This window comes from Ischnura elegans, chromosome 6 (genome assembly GCF_921293095.1).
Source record: "Ischnura elegans chromosome 6, ioIscEleg1.1, whole genome shotgun sequence".
Lineage (NCBI taxonomy): Eukaryota > Metazoa > Arthropoda > Insecta > Odonata > Coenagrionidae > Ischnura > Ischnura elegans.
Window position 1 is genome coordinate 8,548,482 of NC_060251.1, and position 15,634 is coordinate 8,564,115.

Genomic DNA, 15,634 nt, shown 5'->3' on the forward strand with positions numbered 1-15,634 from the left:
ACAGATGGCGTTCAATTCTAGCATCGCATTTCATCCTTCATTTACTTATATCTTCACCACAAGATGCCGCATCTCAATTTTTGAAGACTCTGCCGGAAACGTCGATGAGCAGGTGACATAGTTACATCAAATGTGTATGAGTGTGTTGGAAGTGGTTGAGCCGTGTGTAAAATGGCATCAACAGGCATATTACCTACTTATCAAAGGTTTGTGAATGGTGTACCTGTGCCATCATTTTCTCGAAGATCCTTTAGGCCCCGAGAGAAGTACTTAATTTTGTTAGTGTTCTTGACATTTGGTGTTGTGTGTTTCGGTACCTTCTTTTTCTTGCCGGAGTTCAGGGGAAGCTCGGGCACAGTGAACAGTGTTTATAATGTTTATAAACACATGCAAAAAGCAGGCCCTGACTTGCTTATTCCTGTTCCTCCTCACGGTCACGATTTCAGCGAGATCCCCGGTGGTGGAAAATTAATTAGGCACGATGATTTAGATCATCCCGATCCGCATAAAATAGAGGATAAAGCGAAATTATTGGCAAAAATAGAAGAGGATGTGGAGCTAGATAAAATTAAGAGTCAAAAAGTGTTGGAAAGGCCTGAAATCATGGGAATCTCGAAGAAACATACTGTGGGAAGTGTAAGTGAATCGCTGAAGTCATTGTTGCCTCCTCAGAGTGTTGATGCAGTGGAAGAAAACCTGGTTGATAATTTGAATTTGGAGAAACAGAAGAACATTGTGACAATTCCACCTGCGCCCAGTGATCATTTTCCGGACACTCACCAAGGAGAAGATCCTGATCCCATCGCCCAAGAACGACGTCTCAAAGTGAAAGAGGTATTGTAGAAACGGCATGTTTTTTCAATTTATGGATGAACCCATTATTTGTGAAGTACATTTACAGCGAATAGAATTTCAGCTGCTATCTCGGCAGACAAGCGAGATTGTTAGTGATACAAGGAATATTGCTAATAAGTGTAAATAAACCTTTTGTCTTTCTGTATTTTGATTAACTGCCTAGTCTTGGTCACTCGTCATACGGCGTGTGACACGTGTCGAGACGTTTAGTGTCGCGTTGGTTGTAGAAGATACTCCGTCTATCAGCTGTTCTTCCCTAGCATCGATAGCCATGAAAATATTTACTCTCCCCGTGGTGCTATGTGCCCTTCATTGCGGGGTATCCGGTTTACCGCCTTATTGCGGCTCTGAGGAGCAGACCTTGCAACTATTTCGCTCTGAATCAACTCGTCTGATCCACATATTCATATTTCACGATTAAGGATTTGATAACATATGCGCGTTACATACTACACTGTGCTGCTGAGTCAATTACAAATGTGCACGCCGATTATTATTAGGTTGCAGTTCGTGTGCATCGGGGGTATATTTCAGTGCTCCTGCTGTAATAGGTGTTCACGATAATGGAAATGGGGAATATCTTCAAAAGATAATGATTAAAATTAATGTGTGTTTCGAATTTGTCTGGCGAACCTAGTATTTGATTCGATCTCTGTCGAGTGGAGACGTTTCGTGTCGTAAACTTACTCATCATGTACGCTACATAACATATGAAGGATGGCGAACCCGCTTTTCATAGTTTTAGTTTGCCTACGTCTCCATGCATGCTGTGCCCTGCGAACCTCTTCCAGCATATTTGGATATTCATTATGATCCAAAGTTTTTTTTTCATGTTCTCAGTGCTAGAGAGCTCTTGTAAACCTGTGTAATATATTTTGTATTTTTTTAGTTTCTTACCCATGAAGCATTGCCTCATTGATACCGGCTGATTATTTTATGTTTATTTTTGATTTGATTCGTTTCTTATAAAATATTATATTTTGGTCCTGTTCATGTTTTATATATTATGTACTCATATATTGCGACTGCTTCTGTTACAATTTGATGGTCAACCAATATCATTTGTTAACGATTCCCCCGCTTTCAGAAAAAAACCACTTGGCAAAGTAAGAATTCCGATGCATTTTACATAATATAGTGATAGGTTAATACATTTTGTGAACCTGGCTGCTCTGAGTGCAACTGTGTAGCATTTGTCTCTTTTTCATGACAAGTACGTTTTTTATTTTGCGAACTAATGAGTTTCAATTATAACGATAAACTCAGCTCTTTCTCCTTACATTTTAACACTTACGCTACATCTCATCGTAGATATTCCTTTTCCCATCTTCCCATCCACCTATCCTACAAGGATTGTCTTCAAGAAACCATTATTGTCTCCTGTTATGGCATGTAAAATTAGTCCATCTTCTTCCCGAGGTTTTTTTCCTCTCCTATTCTTCTCCTACTTCCACATTACTCACGCAATCTATCCATTTGATTTATCCTTTGCTTCTATGTTTACTTCCTAGCTGTAAATAGATTCCTCTTTTTGAAGAAAGCCCTCTTTGCTAGTCTCTTGGCTACCCAAGGAGAACTTCTCCTTCACTTCCTCATGCTTTTGGTTTACTCCTCTGATGCTGCTACCTGGCTCTTTTCCTCTGCTGCAGAGTAATATTACGGTTTCCTGTGCATTGATGTTCAGAGTATACCTTGCCATTGCCCTTTCCAGCTTTCACTTTTTACCGGGGATATTCACTCCCACTATTACATGGATATCAAACCTAAGTAATTACTTATTAATTTATTCTATTACTCAGGTAATTGTAAAATTTACAAAGTAAGCATGATGATATTTTATCAATTTTTATTTAACAAAAAAAAGTCAAATATTTTACAAAACTGGAAACAAATATTTTTACGCGCATGACGAATAGTTAGCACCACATATCATGGAAAAAACTGTCATAAATTTGGAATGTTTACATCCAACTTATATTTAAATTAATCAACACATGTTACATGGGTAAATCAACACCGGACCCTCCAAATCCGAACCCTCCGTCTTACATCAAGCAATGAAGAGAGTTACTTATTTATTAATAAATCCTCTACCTGTTAAGATAGGTTTACATTTAAAATTTTGGAGAAGCCCCTGATGTCTGTCTCCTCTCCCAAATTGGACTTCCCTCTTCAATTGACAAAAGATCTGACTCCCTTTCATTCCGTTTTTAAATCCTATAAGTTAAGTTCAAGTTAATTTAGTACTCTACCTTCATTTATCTCCCATACCGAACATTTTTCCTTCGGTACACTTTTCAATATCTCCTCCCCGCAAAGTACTCGCTCCATCCATTCCTTCTGTCTCCTCCGTATCTCATCTAAAAGCTGCCTCTCCTCATCTACCATGTCCAGCACTTCGTCGTTCCTCCTCCTCTCCGTCCACTTTACCTTCTCCATTCTTCTCCACACCCACATATCGCACGCCCCCAGTCTTCTCTCGTCTTCCTTCCTAAGTAATCCACAATTCTGTATAGCGAAGGCTTAATCTCCATATAGACTCTACACTAGCTTTTTCTGTTAAATCTTTCATTACAATCCGCTATTTGTTAATGTGACATGATAATGAGACATGTTAATTTCAAGCATATTTAGGACCCATTGGGTTTTTGCTCACCAAAATTCAAAACTATTGCTCACTCACTCAACTCGCGATTCAACCCGAATTTTGGTATGGATAGCTGAGGGTAGAGCACACCTGCACTACAACTACATAATTCCCTGCGAGCCACCTCTAGGGTGTTCGGCAGGGGGTGATCAATCACCAGCATGTACCATGCCATTGGACTCCCACATGCACACCACACGGTCCAAAAACGTCGCGCATGCTAACAAATTATACTACTATATGCTGTTAGAAATAATAATAGAATTAAGAAACATACATTAATTTTTACATAGGTTAGTAGGCTACACGTACAAGTCATGTAATGTATTAATGAGTTTTATCGCTGCCGTGATAATCTCTTATTGATCGTGGAAAAAAAGACATTCTGAATCTGTCTTTTCTACAGTCTATCTCTCTTATTTTATTTATATGATCTGATCTTCCGCAGTATGTTGGCGTCCGTAAGATATGGCTAACTTCGTTAGAAAAGACACTGCTCTTGAATCTATTTAAAAGGTTTAGTCTATTTTTGAATCTGCGGTCAGAATGAGATTCCCATCCGAGTTTATCTATGAGGTCAGTTACACTTAAGAGACTATCGTAACGATTTTTCGCGTACCTGGCAGCTCTTATCTGCACGCGTTCTAACTCTGTTATTAAGCCTTTTTCATGAGGGTCCCAAACATTGGCAGCGTATTCCAGATGTAGCCTAACGAGGGAAAAGTAACCCATTTCTCTCACTTTGTCGTCGCACTTTTCTAATATTCTTTTAACAAAACCCATTTTACGATTAGCTAAAACATAGGTTTGTGACAGTCACTTCCCTTCCGTTGGCCAAACTCATACTTGGAGGATTCCGGTTGTGTTCTTGGAAGGCCTCACTCGGTATTTGAAGCCGAGACCCATAAGATCAGCAGCCAAGAGCTGCTGTCTTATTTGAGATTAAGATTTGTCTGAACCGGGAAGTTTCCGTGAACTATTTTGGAATGCATGGCTCATCCATCAATCCAAAGAATGGGTCAACGCCCTCCGTTCTCTCATATCGTCTATAATATAATTCTTCTGTTTTACATCATTCGTCACCTGCTCGATTGGCCGGGCAGTTGTATACGGTTCTTTCTGCACGGTACGCGATCGATTCCTTTTTTAAGTAGACGCCGAAAATAAATTATCTTCTTCACTCGCACGCGGTTCATATCAGATTTGTTTTGGTCACGATGACATTAGCCTGTGATTCGCAGCTCAAGATGACCATCTATCGTTCCTTTAGATGTTTATAAAAAGTTTTGAGTGGCATATAGGGAAAATGGCATTCAGACACGCGAAACATTTACCAAGCATGTGTGAACACCTCTCACTCTTCGATTGTTTGCTCTGGACATGAATTTCGACTCTTATAGCAATCCTGTTATACCGATTCGGGTTGTGTGGGTGTTTTTCGTTGTATGTGATGTCCATCAGATATCGGGCATAATGCATAATAATAATTCCGTCTTTATTACAAGCAAATTTAGGACTAGATATCCTTCTGAACTAGGTCATTTCTTACAGTTAACTTGTTTGGCAATCACATACACCCATACCCTGGATGGTGGTCAATCCATCCAGGCGGAATACGAACCCACGTCTCCCAGGATGGCCGTGCCATCAGGGTCACACGCATAGAGTTTATATTACTACTAACGAAAACTGATTCGAAAACTAGGCATAAATGGTACGAATGAGTTTACAATATCACTTGCAACATAAAAAGAAACCAAATACATGTGTATCTTAATAATGCGTCGTGTGCCGACCTTAAAATGCAACAATTCAAAGGAAGCTCACATGTGAAAAAATTGAATAACATTAGAAGTTTACAAAAACATTTCCTAGCACAGGATTAAAATTTTCAGTGAAAATCATGAATCTAATTGTGAATAGCAGGTTCCTGAAAAATAAAAAGTAGATGGAAAGTATGAAAAAAATCACCGCTTATAGGAATCGAACACGGAAGTGGAAAATGGAATTCCAGTACCTTAACCACTGGACCATACTTTCAGTACGTGAAGCGGGATAATACATATGTTTTGAAGGGACTACGTTGCACTCATAAATGTTTACCTGCGTCTTTTTAACAATTGGATATGAAATTAAGCTTAATATTAATTAACTGAGCTGGCTTTTGAGCAATAAACGATTAAAGTCAACGCGTAATGCATCTCTTGCAGGCTAATAAGTATGTTTACCTGTATCCTACCGACTGGGACGCCTCTATTTATTGCGACAGGTGGGAATCAATGGAACCACGGGAGTGGAGAATCCTGTGTAGAGTATTTATGCTCGTACGTATCGGACGTCACCGAAATCGGATGGAATTCGTGCGGTGTCGCATGGAACCGTGTTTGCTGGATGCGAGCTTTAAAGGGCGCCCAAGAAAATCCGAAAGTGGTCGTGGCAGAGGTGGCATTTGCATTGTTGTGTGAGGTCTCCTTGTGACGATGGTATCCCTCTCTGTGGTGAGCTGCGGTCCAGGACTCGCAGCATTGATTATCAAAAGGAAGCCGGTATTCCGTTCCCCAAGTGATTTACAATGTCGGATCGGCAGTGCTTTTAATTAGAAGGTCGTCTTTTTACACGCCTATCTCCTCTATCATGATCCCTGTTGCAGGCAGGTATACTGTGAACTGTCTCATTTGACCCGTTGCTTGAGATTGGTCATTGTTTTTTTTCTTGTGACTTTGATATTTCTTGAAGTGCAGTGATCCATCGCTTAAATACCATCTCGCCTTAAAGTCTCAAGTTAAACATTAAAGTTTCCTAGCATTTTGTTGGAACGAATTCAAATGATATCAAGGCACACATTGATTTTGATCACGAGAACATAACTGTGAAGTTAAATAATAAAATTAAGAAACAAAAAGGGGCGATTAAATCCCATCGTCATCGTTTGTATCAAAGGTTAGGAAGGGGAGGCAACATTTGACGAGAAAGTAAAAACGACAATGGACAAGAAACTACTTGTATATACTGGCACTACATCTACTGAAGTTCGTTTAATGACTATCAGTCCCTGATATTTTATCATTGCAAGTCACTCGAGGCGTTATTCATTTCTTTTATTTTGCGCCTTTGATAATTTGTCACGTGTAATTCGTTCTTGGCCTCTCTTCCCATTCACTGGTCATTCCACGATTGTCTTAATTAGGCTATGAAGGCAGTGTTGGAAGGAAGGGGAGGCTCCCAGATCGCTTCTTGAGTACTCCATGGAAACCTACCTTAATCGGTAGAATACTATAATAATAATATTAAATTTTTACTATGGGGATTGCGTAGAACTCACTCACCAGGCGAGATTATGCTGATGTCCCAGTCTGTCCCGCAGTTTTCGTGTTTTCTCTTCCGGTGTTCAGGTTGTATTCACGGCGCGGCGATTAGTGTCTCGCGATCAGTTTATTATCAATAGAATACGTATTTTATCGCACGAGGAATAGTGTTGATAAGTTAAAATTTGATGGGCCTCTCGTACAAGTATGTACATTTATATTTAGGTTAGCATGGATTTACATCTACATAATACCCTTCGAGCCACCTCTAGGGTGTTTGGCAGGGGGTGACAAATCACCAACATGCAGCATGCAAGAGGACCGCCACATGCACCCACACGATGATAGAAATATTAAGCATACTAGCAAAATATACATGCTTATTCATAAAAAAAACTTGCTAATGGTTAGTAATTCTCCTCTCTGGTAATTCCTAGAGCATATGCATGCAAGGTTAGAACTATGAAAAAAAACATGCAGTGAGTGATCCTAACGAGCGACGCGTCGCGACGCCATTAATCCTATCAATTGAGACAACGTTGCTATCCTTAACGGTACGAGGGAAGAATGACATTTTAAATCTCTCTGTTTTGCAGTCTATTTCTTTTATTTTATGCTCATGATCACGTCTACCACTGTACGATGGTAAACGAAGGATATGATTCACGTCGTCTGAGAAAATATCTTCTTGGAATTTCCTAAGTAAGTTTTAAAAGATTTGTCCGATAAATTTGTAACGCTTTGGTGTGCCGTCAGCCATGCAAGTGGTGACTCTTTTAAAGCCATTAAATGGGCCTCGGGTTACCAAAAGTCATGCGGCCCATTTTCCGGAATTCTCTATGCTAACGCTCGTTCCTGTAAGCTATGAGTCGCTTCTTGAAGGTCGTTTTTCCCCTCCCCTCAACTCAAAGGTGTCCTTCGCCATGGACACAGGGGGAGGGGTGGCGACCAAACCCCCGCTGCTCTGATTGGTCAGCTCTCATTATTCGCCCGAATCACCCCCTCTTCGCCGTTGTTCGCGGCCTTGGCCAACTCATAGCGGTGCAGTGTCTCTCGCGGGGCCATTGATATCCTGGCAGCGTGTTTTATTGTGAGTCAAGAGGAAGTGTCTGATATGAACACCTTATTCCGTCGCCGAGGGGGGAGTATCCCACAAGGAATTTGTCGCGTCTGCGGAAGAGGTACGAAAGTTTTTGCTTTCCTTGTTTACCCATTTTTTTCTCAACTTGTATGTGTTATGAGATAATATGTGTGATTCATAGTGCATCTAATAACCCGGGAGATTATCTAAGGAGAGAAACGAACGGACCTCGCATGTTTACTTCGTGCATTTGCGGTGCATACTAAAGAATCATGTTGTCGTACATGACTTCCTCTTCCTCGTATTTGAGGGTGTACGCGTGCCAAACGTAGAATATGAGGAATACATCAATCGGTGTATCTGAAGGAAATTCTTTTACCGCACGAAGAAATTCTGTTATGTTGTGGCTATCTAATCCAGTAATTTACTCTTTTATATATATACACGTTTAAACGCACTCATGGTCGCTGGTGGTCATATGGAGGAATTTTTCTCAATGCATTCAAATTTTTCTCTATCGCAAAGGTTATTTGTGGAGAAACTTGTGTACCCTGCGAGGAGATAAGCTAGTTTCGAAGTTATTTATATGTGTCTGCAAATTACTGTATCGTCGGCTAATTCTTTTGCATGGAGTTCCGTCAATGTTTTAGACTCGTGCTGTCACGAGGTATTTACTTTCTAAGGATATGCGTTTGCTAAAGTTTTTGACGGCCAAAATGGCCGCGAAATACCTTGGATTTTTTTCCCTCGTGTATTACAATAGCAGATCAGTTCTCAAGTCGGCCACTCTTGTCAATCACCACGCAAATAAATAACTTTATTTCAGTGGCCGCTCTTGTCAATGATAATGTAGCTATCCGAATTTCAAAGGGAAATCAACCTTTATTCGGACTATGGACCGAAATTTAAATTCTTTATGATTTGATTTATTTTATTCATAAGTTGTCCCCCAGTCCTTATAGTCGCGCTGTTGTGGAAATCATTATGACCGTAAAATACTGCAAGTCGTCAGAGCTGTTATTTATCAATCTGACGGAAATATGATATTCAACTATAATGTTGAATGAACCATTCTGGCCAACCGTTCGGAGTTCGTTTTGTAAATAGAATGTTTAAAAAAATCGTAATGGTGCAAATTATTTTTTTTCTGTGTAAATGCCGGGAGCAAGGGAAAAGTATTTCTTAGCCGCTAAAATCCTCAACCGTCTAAGAACCTTGGTCACCCGCCTTAAATGGTTCCGTACAATCTATTCTGTAATATTGTCCCGAGTATTTACGTTCAGTTCATCTTAAGGAGACTTCTTCAATTTTCCCCTCCATTATATTACTCACTTAGTTAAATGTCATGTGTTACTTGATTATATATTTACTGGTCCCTTCTTTGGCGATTAGCTTTTCATAGTTCAAGTCCTCACGACCGTACTTATTGTATCATTTTCCGTTATTTAATTATCTGATGTATTTTCCGATTGAGGTACCTCCTGCATTGTTTGCTGGGAGAGTTAAATAATTCTGCTCAACATATCCTTGTGAAAGTTATATATATTTATTGTGCTTAATGTTCGTCCAGCATATAAATAGTTATAGGGTTAACCATCCAAAAGTATAAGCACCAAATTTTAAAAATAAACTGGCCTTAGTAAAAAATAATAGTATTCTAGATTACAAATACTGAATATACTATCTAGGTTACTATAGCTCCCGTTGATTAGTGATGACATGACCAGGTTTTCTTGAATTGTTTTCCATGCCAATCTTTCTTCTTTATTTTTAAAATTAAGTCGTAGTTATACCACTAGGAAGACTTGTGCCTTGATATTTTAAATTTAGGGGTAGATACATCAATCGCTTCATCGAGGTAACTGAGTTACCTTTCAAATCCAATTTTGACACTAGTGAATAATTGTTTCCCTGGCTTGATCGCGCTGCTCCTCTTATAATTTCAAGTGGTTACCTATTTTGAAATTGTATGGATTGCGAAAATCATCCATTGGATTCTTTTTGATGCCACAGTCATAATGAAAGCTGGCTGCTGGGAGATTGTGATCTCCTTTAATCACTGGCAACATACAGCGAATCGTCTCAATGTCACTATCGACCGCATTCGTAAGAATAAAATCAAGACATTTTCCGTAACTTTTTTCTACATTGTTCTTCATTTCAGATCCATTGAATTCATGAATATCAACATCTCAATGCTTATTCTTGTTTCTATCGACAACACGAATTTAGGGCAGTCAAAGTCTCCTAGGATGAATATTTCACTATTGATTTCACGATGAGTCAATTTTTGAAAAAAAATTAACATGAAGTGTTGCATCTGGAGGAAAGTAAGGTATACGTACATTCACCCATTTATTTCTTTTCACTTGCTCCACCTTGATCCAAATATTTTCATCGCATGTTTCTAATCCTCTTACACTTTCCTACGGTGGGCCGAAAAAAGTTTTTTTCCCCGATCAAATTTGCCCTGTGCGGGAAATTTGCGCAATGATACCAGGATATCGGACTCAAATGTTTTTTTTCAAACCGGTTGATATTAACCACTACTTACCGCCCTTGCTCCTAAGTTAAAAATTTTGCGAAAAATCAGGCTGATTTCAGAATCAAACGGTTATGAAGACTAATTTTGTGGAAATATGTTATAATGAATATTATTAAAGCGTGGATACATGTTTATAGTTTACAACAATGGAATTTAAAGTTTATTTGACAAAGTATGTGGCTCAAACAATGTCTATGAACTGCCTAGATTGTACCCTTCACCATTATTCCACCACTCCTAGTTTTACTCCTATGGTCTCATTTCTTTGTTTCCAATTTGAGCTTTATCTGCCGCTCATGAATACTTCTGAGTCACTTGTATAATTATTTCATACCATATCTCACTTATGTCCATCCAATATTGCGTCCCTGTTACTCAAGGATCCCCTCCTCATGGCATAGTTTCTATTTCACATTCACTTCGGATGCTTATTCTATCCTCACCTTAACTTTTGCGAGCAAGAATACGACCTTCTGTTTGTCTGTGTTAACGCTTCATTTACAAAACTTGGCCCACTCCACCAACATTCCCCATGTCCGGGGGAAGACTTTGAGAGTGACAAATTTCTCTTCTTCCTCCTGGATCGAACAAATTCCTCCGCCATGCTGGAAAACGCGTCACACTACACTCAGCTTCCAATTCTTTTATTCGTTTCCGCATTACGTCGTGTCCCATAGACAGATAAGGTCGCTTACGTATTCCACTCGTTATCTCCTGCTCAATTTTTATATCTTTGTCTTCCTCGACGAGCAGTTCCTTGTTTTTCATCCACTAAACCTTCCTTATCGAATCCACTCCCTGCTATCACGAATATATTGCGATGGCAAATTCTACCGTCTGTCGCTAGCTGCGTTTTCAGACTCTGCGCATTGAATTGGGTTTAAAAAAGTCGCCGCTGTCAACAGTAGAACTATTCGACTTTCACTTAGGAATATGCTGTAATTAGGTCTTTTGACAAAAATGTATATCCCTAATGATGTAAAGTATCAATTTCAACACTATTCATTGCTACTGCCGCGGGAGCAAGTCTTTGATTGCAAATGTTGACAATGAATATGGTGAGCGGAAACCTTAGCATCCGTAAAGTCTGGTATGTTGTTGATATTCTGACGAATAAGCTTTGAAGAATCAAATGGTGAATTATTGCCTTATTAATTAAGAAGATAATTTGGAACAACGCTGGTCTGAGATATGCATTAGGTTGGAGGATGTCAGCGGCATGAAGCTCTCTACTTAATAATGTCCGACCACACCTCTGTAAATGCGGCTTCCAAACTTTTTTCCCTCTTGAGTCATCATAAAAGGTAATAACTAGGAGCTAGGCTTAACCGTAGAATATCCGTACTGATAAGCGTGGGTTTCATAACCGGATTACATGCCAACCTCGGATAACGACCACTATCCGTTTCAGAAAGCAGGTCGTTATCCGAAATGTTCGCTATCCGAAACAATTTTCCCCATTGGAAATGAAGGAAATAGGAATAATTGGTTCCTAGCTCCTATTGACTTATTATTATATGAAAATTACAGGCTATATGGGTATATTTTTTAAATGAAAATAATAATAATACAGTACATGTTGAGTTAAATGTAAATAAAAACATTAAAAAAAGCATTTAAACACAAGGAAACAAAGGAAAACTAACCGTTTCTACTGCCATGTGATAGCGTGAGTGGATGGAGGTATTACTTAGTGTCCATTTGAGATCGCACAGCACCGAACACAAACATGTCCGCTACACATCTGTTCGCTAACCGAAGTTTTGTTCGCTATCCGAGACAAATTTTTAGCGAAATTTTTGGTCGTTATCCGAATTGTTCGTTATCAGAGGCGCTCGCTAACCGAGGTTTCACTGTATCTCTAAAAGAAGGCAGCATGGACCTTCGGTATTAATTAATAATAAAAGATTTCTTCTCTTATTTCCGTATGCTGTTTGGGGTGAATTGCTTTCGATAGTCGCCCCTCGTGAGAAACACGATAAAACTTGCACGACTGATCTCTCCCTTCGTCATCTGAATAATTTATTATTTCATATTCTTTCCTCTTCGTCTCGCCCGAAATGGCAGCCGGTGTAAATGTGCGCCTCTCGCAGTTATCGTCAGGTCTTTTAGTCTAGGAAATTAAGCGAAAGTTTCCTCAAAGCGTGGTTTTCCTTCCGCGTATATAACAGTCTGCCTCCTTATCGTCAGAGAAATATCTTCGTTGCTATGGCAAGATTTATTATTATTCAAATCTGCTTAATGTGGCCTTAGTTACGAATGCAGAATTGAATATGGAATCTTAAAGTTCTCTATTCCTCTGCCTCGAACTTTGAGTTGCTATTTGTATGATGTTCGTTTAAAAAAGGAAGATCCAAAATAACTTTCTAAAACGCTTCAAAAACCGAATTCGTGATAAATAATGAGCATTTCAAGCCCAACTATGCGTTTAAATAGGGAATCTATATCAAAAAGATGTAATTGTACAAGTTATTATAATTATAACCAGTCATTTGGTGAAAAGCTGTTTATGAACGGTCAGTTTGCCGCATATTTTTTTCTTTATTTGAAATCGATCTTATTAAGTTCATGGATTCGTTACTTAATTCTATTTTGTTATTTTTGGATTTCTATAATAATGAAAATTGTTGTTTTTGATGTAGAGAATTGTTTAAGGACTGCGTCTCGTGGTGCATTTCAGTACTTACTCCTCCTTCCCAAATTGATTATTTTCTCTTAACTCTGAATATATGACCTTCTTTCATTCTCTCTATCCATGAAACCTGTTTTTTCTCTTCTTCCACGGTTGACCGATATCCTACTCCCTGACACGATTTTCATCGTTAGCATCGAAATTCGTATACTTTAAAAGCCTGCCCTAATCACTTTCTTTTATTATATTCGTGGGATGTTTTAGAGTAGTTTTCTCACTATTATGTCTTCAGTTTTATTAGTCTAGAACTGAAATTTCATGATGTAATAAATCGGTCGAAGCAATAATAATAAGCTAATTTTTATTTATTTATTTATTTCATCGCCAAAAACGGCACAAAGGCTTTTACATTGGCTGTTCATTAAATAAATAATACCTAAAAGATAACAAACAATAGCACAAAAAAATAAAAACTAACAGAAAACAAAATTACTAAACATAAAAAGGGGCACTATTGATTAGACAATGGTGAATTATCCAGATGGCGTTTTAAGGTGGCTTTGTAACTAGTGTCATAGGAAAATAGGTCCAGGGAAGGGATTTTTGAAGCTATGGAGTTAAACAAGGAGGGGATTCGGTAGAGCAGAGAGCGTTGAGAGATGGAGAGACGGAATCGCGGAATGTGAAGTAATTTTTGGTTAACAATGACCTATTGGTGCAGATGGAGCACTGCAATTATTCTTGTAATTGTCTATTCTATTATCTTGTTTTTTAGGGATTTCTCAGTGTGAAATAATAAGGTTATGATATTTTCCAATGTTTACTTTTACTCTAATAGCGGTAGAACGTCGATCATTAACTTTCATTTAAAATTAACCATGAAAGTAAAATCACATGTGTGTGGTAATATCTTCATTTGGGAATAGAATTGGAGAGAGTCTAGCTACGCGTAAGCAATGTCCGGTTGATTTTGAAGTTCTACCTCACGCTAGGTAAGGGGATGTTTTGGTGTGGTCGCTGGTGTTTCCTGTACTCCCAGATTGGGCGGGATCAATTACCTGCGGTGGTAGATGCTTTTCTAGGAATCCCCGCTTGAGTGCTTTGTGGAGGTCACTTTGGGGAGGAGTGCAACTCTCCGTCCGTCCGATGGGACGTCAACCCTTGGTCCCCTTGCCGCCATTCGTTTCGAAGATGCGACGGGTTTCTGTCCCCCCGCTGGCCTATGGCGCTAATGACCTCAGCTATCGGTCCTCCAAATACGATTCAAATGAAATTGATTCTGTGATAGTGTAAAGATGCTCGAGTGGAACTGGAGTTGGATGCTGCGAGAATGGGATCTGGTTAACCTCGTAGAAATTGTGTCACCCGAGTTGGACGACGCGTCTCAAAGATTCATTCGATTGCGAAGCATCATACGTACATAAAAGCAAAGGTCAAATGGGATGGGATTACCCAGTACATTTTAAACGCTTCAAAAGCTACAGACTTCCAAAAGAAATATTATTTCGCTAATACCGAATTCTTTCCTATGTCTTTTCTTTCAAAATAATTATTAGTATTGTATTGTTGTTTGAAAAAATAAGAAAATATACTTAAAACAAAAAAAAAATATATATAAAAATTTGTTCAAAATCAAGCAAAAAAATAATAAAAACTTGATAAAATGTACAAAAAAAATAATAAAATGAACAAAATGCATTGTATGCAACAAAAAAAAAATGAAAAAATTGTGTAAAAATCAAAAAAGAAGTGTCATAAAAATTTTTGAAGTGTCATTTTGGGGCCACTCAGGGCCGTTTCACGGCTTCCGTCGCCGTTAGTATGTAGTCTTGTTAACTTTAGAGTGCTTTTGCACATGCTCACTAGAAGCCTGTCTTTCTAATTCTCCTTCACTAACACTGGAAAGGTAACACTGGTCCCTATACACTTGAATCGTCAATTTTCCCTGATTTTCGCACTTGCGAAAAAATCACCGCCGCCGAAGAGGTGGTATATATACTCACCGGAGGCTGGACGGATATAGGGTATATAAGCCCGTCAAAACTGAGGGGATCGATCGATCGATTTACTGATCCATGATAAAAACTTAAAAGGTAATTTCCACTCTATTTAATTTAACACTCAACGACTGACCATGGTTTCAACACTTTGTGTCATTTAAAAGGTTTGGCCTTGAAATTGACACAAATTGTTGAGACCAAGGTCGATTGTTGAGTGTTAAATAAAATGGTGTGGAAATTACCATTTGTGTTTTTATCTAGGATATAGCAATATTCCACAAAATCAAGTCTGAAACGATTTTATAAGGGTTTACTGATCGTATGTGAACTATATATGATGATTTCAGTCTTAACTGTGTGAAAACTATTCATTATGGAAAGTAAAAGAATAAAGTTTGCTAGGTTTACTAATATCTTTGCAAATGCTTTACCCGGGCACATATATTCATAACGTGACGATGTAACTATGTTATGAGACCCGGGTCGTGCTTTTTCAAATATATTAGTGAACCTAGCAAAGTAAATTCTTTCATTTTCAGTATGCAAACTATTTTGATGTTTATACTAAT

The 15,634-nt window shown here is 38.6% G+C and overlaps 1 protein-coding gene across 1 annotated transcript in view; it reads left to right on the plus strand.

Annotated features, from left to right (window-relative positions):
* The first annotated feature begins 49 nt into the window (after positions 1 to 49).
* Positions 50 to 15,634, plus strand: part of LOC124160464 (mannosyl-oligosaccharide alpha-1,2-mannosidase IA-like) — a 575,974-nt gene continuing 560,389 nt past the window's right edge. The window contains exon 1 of the mRNA XM_046536315.1: positions 50 to 834. Coding sequence (XP_046392271.1) covers positions 172 to 834 — 663 coding nt within the window. The 5' untranslated portion in view covers positions 50 to 171. The remainder of the gene's footprint in view (positions 835 to 15,634) is intronic.